The sequence below is a fragment of the Entamoeba dispar genome, genomic scaffold (assembly GCF_000209125.1).
Source record: "Entamoeba dispar SAW760 scf_1105229463837 genomic scaffold, whole genome shotgun sequence".
Lineage (NCBI taxonomy): Eukaryota > Evosea > Mastigamoebida > Endamoebidae > Entamoeba > Entamoeba dispar.
Window position 1 is genome coordinate 5,942 of NW_001855892.1, and position 8,070 is coordinate 14,011.

General features: G+C 29.7%; 5 protein-coding genes across 5 annotated transcripts, besides 7 other annotated features; 3 read left to right on the top strand and 2 right to left on the bottom strand.

The window, feature by feature from the left end:
- Window positions 1–216: 216 nt before the first annotated feature.
- Window positions 217–1,515, top strand: EDI_327990 (uncharacterized protein; the record flags this gene model as incomplete). The annotated part of the gene is made up of 1 exon (XM_001741659.1): window positions 217–1,515. One exon carries the CDS (start codon window positions 217–219, stop codon window positions 1,513–1,515), a length of 1,299 nt encoding a protein of 432 aa, XP_001741711.1.
- Window positions 1,308–1,379: a microsatellite.
- Window positions 1,516–1,771: 256 nt separating the features above from the next.
- Window positions 1,772–1,810: a microsatellite.
- A 73-nt stretch (window positions 1,811–1,883) lies between these two features.
- Window positions 1,884–3,653, bottom strand: EDI_328000 (uncharacterized protein; the record flags this gene model as incomplete). The annotated part of the gene is made up of 1 exon (XM_001741660.1): window positions 1,884–3,653. The coding sequence occupies one exon, from the start codon at window positions 3,651–3,653 to the stop codon at window positions 1,884–1,886; it is 1,770 nt and encodes a 589-aa protein (XP_001741712.1).
- Window positions 3,654–4,350: 697 nt separating this feature from the next.
- EDI_328010 (uncharacterized protein) lies at window positions 4,351–4,980 on the top strand (the record flags this gene model as incomplete). The annotated part of the gene is made up of 1 exon (XM_001741661.1): window positions 4,351–4,980. One exon carries the CDS (start codon window positions 4,351–4,353, stop codon window positions 4,978–4,980), a length of 630 nt encoding a protein of 209 aa, XP_001741713.1.
- Window positions 4,981–5,076: 96 nt separating this feature from the next.
- EDI_328020 (uncharacterized protein) lies at window positions 5,077–5,853 on the top strand (the record flags this gene model as incomplete). The annotated part of the gene is made up of 1 exon (XM_001741662.1): window positions 5,077–5,853. The coding sequence occupies one exon, from the start codon at window positions 5,077–5,079 to the stop codon at window positions 5,851–5,853; it is 777 nt and encodes a 258-aa protein (XP_001741714.1).
- Window positions 5,143–5,163: a sequence feature (AT_rich).
- Window positions 5,847–5,871: a sequence feature (AT_rich).
- A 14-nt stretch (window positions 5,872–5,885) lies between these two features.
- Window positions 5,886–7,412, bottom strand: EDI_328030 (uncharacterized protein; the record flags this gene model as incomplete). Its single annotated transcript, XM_001741663.1, has 1 exon — window positions 5,886–7,412. The coding sequence occupies one exon, from the start codon at window positions 7,410–7,412 to the stop codon at window positions 5,886–5,888; it is 1,527 nt and encodes a 508-aa protein (XP_001741715.1).
- A 206-nt stretch (window positions 7,413–7,618) lies between these two features.
- Window positions 7,619–7,659: a sequence feature (AT_rich).
- Window positions 7,660–7,759: 100 nt separating this feature from the next.
- Window positions 7,760–7,871: a microsatellite.
- A 133-nt stretch (window positions 7,872–8,004) lies between these two features.
- Window positions 8,005–8,070: part of a microsatellite that runs on past the window's edge.

Sequence of the window (8,070 nt, forward strand, 5' to 3'; positions counted from 1 at the left end):
TAACATATGAAATAGTTAATCCAAATAATCAAGAACAAGTATTAACATATGATGATAATACATTAAAAATACTTGATGGAATAATAGATATAAACAATGAAAATGAATTAATTGATACTCTAAGTAGAGTAGAAGAAGATGTAAGAAGAAGAAATGAAATTATAGAAAATGATATAACAGAAGAAAACATAAATGAGATTCCTATAGTAATTACTAATGAAAATAATACTAGCAGATAACATAAAAGAAGAAAGAATACCATCAATACTAGAACAATTAAAAGAACAACCATTACAAGAAGAAATAGAAATACATAAAGATGTTAAAGATCCTGATAACTTTATAATACCACCTAAACAATATAAAGCAATAAAACCAATGGATGACGATGAAGAAGATGAAAAGAATAGAAAAAGATATAGAAAATTAGATGACTTCTTTAATGATAATTATAAGAAAAGAGGAGATGATAGTTCTTCGGATAGTGAAGACAATAGAGAAGATGGAAAAGGTAAAGTTAAATATCAAGCTAAAAGACCATTTGAAGAGAAACTAACGTCAACGTTCTTTAATCCACCTAGAATTAATAACTTACCACCTCAACAACCAATACAAGAGATTCTACCATATCAACAAATAATAATTAAACCAGAACAGAAAAAGAAGTCTCCCAAGAAAATACAAAATAATGATGACGTCAACGGTAATAAACCTGACGACGATTCTAAAGGTATAAAGATTAAATTAAACGAATTAGAAGAAAGAGAATTAGTATTAAAAGAAGCTAAACCTGTACCGGACTTTATACCTTTAGAATCCGTCGATATACCAAATGAAGTAGAAAATGAAGAACCAATACTAGAAGATGATGGACAAGAATTAGAATGGTATGATGATCATATGCCAGAAGAAATAAAATTAGATCCTGTACCAGAAGATGCTAAATATTGGCAGAACTTTAAACATAATTCAGAAAAGAAGAAAATAAATTATCCAATTCAATTACTTGATGATAGAACACAAGGTAATTTAGAAAGACAAGCTAAAGAATCAAGAAAACTCCAACGAAAAACAAGAAAACAAGAAAAGATCAAAAAGATGAAAGATCCTATAAATAAAATAACAGAAATAAATAAATTTGTTAATAAGAAAATTAAGAAATACTTAAAACGTCATCCTCTATTAATAGAAGAAGAAATTCTCGAAGAACTTATCGAACGATGGCAAGAAGAAGCACTCCATGATTACAATTATAGATTACTAATGTTAGAATCAGAAGTTATAATTATACAACAACCACCTTCTACAAAAAGAAAAGAACCAACCGAAGAAAAAGAACAGAAAGAAGAGAAACCAGAAATAGAAAAAGAAGAAAACGATTACCCGTTAAATCTAATTATAGAAGAAGATAGTGAAGCAGAAATACCAATAGAACCAGTAGAACCATTAGAAGATCCACAGTTCGACTTTGCCACATCAACAATTGGGGGCGAAGATAAAGTTAGAACTAGATAATTGACTATTTAAAGAACCGTTTTAATCTGTTTAATCATACCATGACTACAAGCATTAGAGACATCATAGCCGATTTTGCTTTGGGCAAATACAAAGAAATGAACGATGAAGAACTCATCGAAACGATGAATAAATTAATGTATATAATTGATGAAGAAACATCAGCGGAAGAGAAGGTAGCATTAAAGAAACCATACTGGTCTCTTGTATACAGAATAGCTAATAAAAAGGGCTTAATGTGGGAGCTACCAAAGAAAAAGAAAGAAATAAACAAAGAAGAGAAAGAAGAAAAGAAGCCCTATAAAAACAGATTTATAATAAAAGATAAAAAGGTAGAAGAAACAAAGCCTAAAAAAGAAGATAATTGATTATTTCAAATTGTAAATATGATTTTCGTTTTGTTTATTTTCTACAAAAACTTTACGTCCATCAGGTCGCGTATACACTTTAAAAGTATCAGGATCTGTTGGACTAATTTTCAATAAAACACTGCCCCATTCATCTTCATTTTCAGAACTACCGAGACCCTTAAGATAATTAAATCCACTGCGATTAGGATCATCGGGATAAACCAATCTATCACCACCATCACGATTCCACATATAATGATTTCTCATATATTCAATAAGATTACTCTTCTTCTCAAAGTCACTAGATTCAAACCATCTACGACCACTACCAAAACGTTCATGAGTACGCATACCATAATTAATTTTATGATAATAATCATCATTACTACCAGTAAGTAATTCCCTAGGAAGTTGAATATTCAATAATTTAGCATAACGATAAGCAGCAGCATGATCAATAGTAAAATCAGTTCGAATATGACGCCTTAATTCATCAGGTAATTGTTCATAAATAAAAGTAAGACGACGAGCATTATACTCTTGAAGATCATCAGGAAGTAATTCACCCAAAGATTCGGGAAACAATTCAAATTCATTACCATTCTTTAAAAGCTGATTTTGATATTTAGGATCAATAACAATACCTTTACTATCATTAACATAATAATCGGGAGCATAATATCTTTCACCATCTTTCTTAAGAACTCTAGCAGGAACAAAATGTAATTCATCTCGTATAACAGTTGGAAGAGGAATACTACCATAATCACGATCATCTTCATACAACTTACCTAACTCTTGTTCAGTAAAAATAACATGAACATAATCCTTAACCAATGAAGGATCATCAAGTAACATTTGCTTAATAGCATCTAAATCATCATTCTTAACATTATTACCTTTAATATACTTTTCACGCATATATTTAATATTATCTTGTGTAGTATTCTTTCTAGTAGGAACATTATCACGATTTAAACGATCCTTAACACCTTTATACAAATCTTTTCCTCCTTCACCAGCAGCAGCAGTAAGAGCGGTTCCTAACAAACTACCACCAACTTTAATACCTTTATCAAACATAGCCCTAATTAAAGATGCATCCAATTTAGCTGCAGGATTATTCTTAATGACATCTTTCAAATCTTTAGGGAAACGTTCAGAAATATCCTTAACACGATCACCAATACTATCCTTAACATCTTTCCACCAACTATCCTTCTCCTTACTAGAACTTCCCTTATCAAACAAACTATCAGTTCTATCTTCTATCTCTTTTATTTTTTTATCAACAATCTTACCTAAATCTGGATCATACTTGTCATCAATCTTAGATGGTTTCTGTGTAGGATTATTATTAGGATTAGTAGGCTTTCCTTGTTCAGGTCGAGTAGGCTGTCTAGGCTTCTTTTGATCAACAGGTTGTCGATTTGGATTAGTAGGCTTTCTATCTTGTACAGGTCGTTTATTTTCAGGACGATTACCAGGTTTATCCTTTTGAGAAGGTCTTCTATCTTGTGTAGGTCTCTTATTAGTTGGACGCTGAGGTCTATTACTATCGGGCCTTCTAGGTTTGGTCTCTTCATACCTCTTATCATAATCTCTGTTATACCTTTTATCAAATTCATTCCTCTTATTACTTGGACTTCTATCATATACACGTTGATAAGTATATGGCTTCTTATTAACAAATTTATAATTACCATACCAACCATGAATAGAACCATAACTACCATACCGTTTCTTATGTAAATTTAAACGTGGAACACCGTATAAGTCAAAAAACATTAAATTATTAAGTTACTGAGTATTGAGTTTAAACATCAAATCCCATGATATTGACAAGATCCTGGACAACAACATAAACGTGAAACAGAACCATCATCTCGAATACAACCATGCATGCAACAACATAAAACAAGCAAAGTAAAAAGAATGAACATAAGGAGTACATCATGTAAACAACTCATAATTAAAATATAAAGATTAAGATACAAATAAATTAATTAGGAATTAATACTTTTACTACATCTAACACTTCTTCTATACCATCCATAACTTGATTTTGTCTTCTACTCTCAATAAAAGCAAAAAAACACGAAGCAATAAGTAATATACATGAAAGTACTAACATAACAACTTTCCTAATTACATTCCATGTACTATCTTTAAACACCTTTTCAACACAAGACTCAGAGTGATGACAATCACTGCTTTCTGTTGACATATTATGAATTTTTAAGTTCATCTTTATATTCAAATGATACATACACGTAATAATTGTCCTGAAAATACTCATCAAGTTGAATTTTCATTTAATGTTAAAAAAAGAGTATTAATAAAAGAAAATAAAAACTTTGGAATAGATACAACTCATATATTTTATGATTTATTCAAAAACACAAATTTTAATTCCTTCTGTAAATGTTTTAAAAGAGTAAAAATAGATAAAGCATTAGCAGTATTATCCATATCTGATATTAAAATGAAAGAAATAGGACTTCACTTTCCAACTGTATCAGTTTCATGGTTCCCTACATATATAAAAACAGAAAATGAAACAACAACACCTGAAGCACAATTAAAAATGGTTCAAAATAGTAGTCATATACAACAACAAATATATTACCCAGGTGGAGCATTTCAAATAACAACAATAATTAAAGCACAAACTATTCAAGAACAAAACTTTTATGGACCAACAAGAGTAGAAGGTTTTTGGACTTACGATGAAAATAATATCTCTTGGAATCCTTATACAAATGAAAATGTAACTATCCCATTTTATCCTTGGTATATTATAGCAGTAGAAACAACAAATAAAACAAACATAGGAGAAGAAGACCAGTTAATAGACTTCAATCTCCAATGGTATATAACCTGCTCCTTTGATAGATATATTTGCACTCCAACAGAAGATGAAGATAATGAACCTAATCCAGACATAACACTAGTAGATTTAAACTATACAATTACAAACGATGACATTAATAATAGAGAAGACATAACATTAGAACCAAATGTACATGAAGCTTATGAAAAAGTAACTTTAAAATTTCAACCAAAACAAAAACAAGTAATAACTCTTCAAATAACAAATAAAACTTTAAATTAATCTTTATTATTCATTTAAATGTCTTTAGTTTCTAATACAACTCTAACATTATTAAGAAAGGAAGACACTATAAACAACACTACATACAATCTTCATATGACAATAGATAATCCAACAATAACAACGAGTAACAATGGAACCATTCAACTGACAAGTGATAACTATATTAATAATATAAATTTAGTGACCAAAGTAATACCTTCAAGTCAAACAAAAACAGTGACAATTACTGAAAATACGACAACCGCCATTACACCAGATAATAATATACCTTACTTAGATTCAGTAATAGTAACTACAAATGTACAACCTACAGAAGAAACAATAAGTCAAACATATACAGAAAGTGGTTATTACGAAATAAAAAAAACAGACAATTACTACTTAAAACAAGTAAATTTGACAATTAATATACCTCAAATACTAAAAATTGATTACATACAAGACTCTTCTACATCTTACGTAATAGAACCTTCAGATTTAACAATAACAACTATAGAAAATACAGAAGATTTAACACCAATAACACCAGAAAACTTAACATACGTACACAATATAGCTTTAATAAAACCAACATCGACAGGTATAATAAAAATAAACGAAACAATGAGTTTCGATTTAACAATACTAAAACATAAAGACGGAGGACTACAAATAGAAGAAATAAAAGCAGGAAATATATACCAATTCGAACCAGAAAAAAGTTATTTTTATATAATGAGAAATTGCAATATGTTAAGATTCCTAGACAGTAATAACACTGCAATGTTTGCGTCAACAATGAAATCATATGGATCAACTATAGACGCCATTTATATAGATGACTCAATGACTCTAACACAATTCAAAATTAACTACTTTCCAACTTATTAAAAATTAATTTAATTATTACTAGCAATTTTAGCTTAATAATTTTCTAATAATGCATGTCCATCATTACTATTAACTCCAGTAACAAAGCTTTGTAATGCCTTAACAACTGGATAAGCAACAGAAGCTTGATAAGTACCACTAACAGTTAAAACACTACCAGCTGCAACATCAACAGCAGCATCAGCTCCAGAAGAAGTATTTGCATACATAATAGCAGGTGAATTAGTAGTAGTACTTCCTACAGTAGTTAACAAAGAAGTAGTAACAACAGATTCAGCTGTAGCTCCAGATTGATTAGGAAGATTAATTCCATAAACAGTAAATGAATCAGAATAAACAACAAGAGTATTGTTATCAGTTGCAACATTGATTACATGCTGAGCATCATTACCATTACCACAAATAAATATACTGAAATTATAACCAGTAACACCATTACCCATAGTCATAGCAGTTCCAAATGCAACCATAACACAAGACATCTGAGTAGCAGAACCAGCTGGAATATTAATAGCAGTAGAAGCAGAATTTTGAGGAAGAACATGTACATTATTAACATCAAATAAAATAGCATCAACTTTACTAGTACCAATATTATACATAATCTCATTCAAATACATCTTAAGTGCATCAACAGTCCATGAATTATTAGAAACAGAAGTAACTCCTCCTGTATTTTGTACTTGTGTAGTATAAACTGGATTACTAACAGTAACCACTCCAGCATTATTATCAACAGTCATTGAAGCAGGAATCATAGTATTATTTGTTCCACTTGCAACAGTACCTGCATTAGTTCCAGCATAACCAAGTGAATTAGCATTAGGAATTGGAATAACATCAAGTGTACTCTTTCTTAATCCTCTAAGTGAAACAACCCATGACCATGTTAAATTAAATACAAGTGTTTGGCATGTAGCTGTTTGATTACCTAAAAGAACAGAAAGAAGGAAATCAGGATTCCATGCAGCATATAAAGTAGATTCAGTCAATACTTCAGCAGTCTTAACTGTTGGAAGATAAATACTCTTTTCTTGAAGTGATGAAGCAATAAGTCTTCTTGTAATACCCCATCTAGCTCCAGGATAATATGCTCTACTTACAGCACTAGAATATGAACTCACTTGATATGGTCCAGGTACAATTGGAACATTAGTTATATTCTGTCCTCCTTCTGGATTGGTTACTACATTAGCAGTAGCTTTATCAATACCATTTCTATCCCATGCAGTAATAACATTAGGGAAAGTCATTGCAGCTTGACCAAATGTATTGTATACAATTTCAGCTGATACTGAAACACCATCAATTTTAAATTGATCATACATTCCAGCATAATGTTGGAAGAATTCAGTACCACAAAGCAACTTAGTTACATTACGTACTGTAGTTGCACCATTAGTATTAGCTGGAATAGCTAATTGTACAGTCTCAGTAGCATTTAATACTACTTGAGTACTGTCTCTTTGTTGGAAGGCAGCTTTTAAATTTCCTGCCATAGTAGATTTTAAATTACGTCTTGCACGAGGTGCAGTTGCTCTTCTTGCTCTTCGCATCATTTTAATAAAATATAGTTTCTTACTATTGAGTTCTTATATAGGCGGAAGGCCATTTGTTCTTTAGATCTATATAGATGGACCATAAATGAAGGATATACTATTTTAAGTAGTAAAATTCGTATCGTGGATGAACCCGTAAACATAGTACGTGTGAAGTAACATACTAATTTTATGACTTAAAAGTAGTTATAGTGAATACAAGGTCCTTTAAAAAAATTCTATAAATTACTATAATTAAATATATATAGGATTACCAGTCCTATATATATATCTTTTAATGGTTACCACGTCACGTGTAACAATTTCTGTATATATAGGTAATTTTTTGTGACTGTTGATGTCATCACTTCATTCTTAATTATAATATAGTATTCTTATTTATGTAATTAATCATAATTGTTTATTGTTATTATCAATTTTATTTTTTGTTATTCATCTTTTGTTATTATTCTTATCTTTTTATCATAATGAATAAATTGTGTTGATTAATCATATTTCGTTATTGTGACCCTTATCAATACTACTTAATTCTTTATGACATTAAAATATTAATCATTCTTTACGATGATTGGTGTTATATAATGTATCTTCGTTATTATTATTTATATTATTTATATTTAATATATTATTTATATTAATATTTATATACATGTTTAAT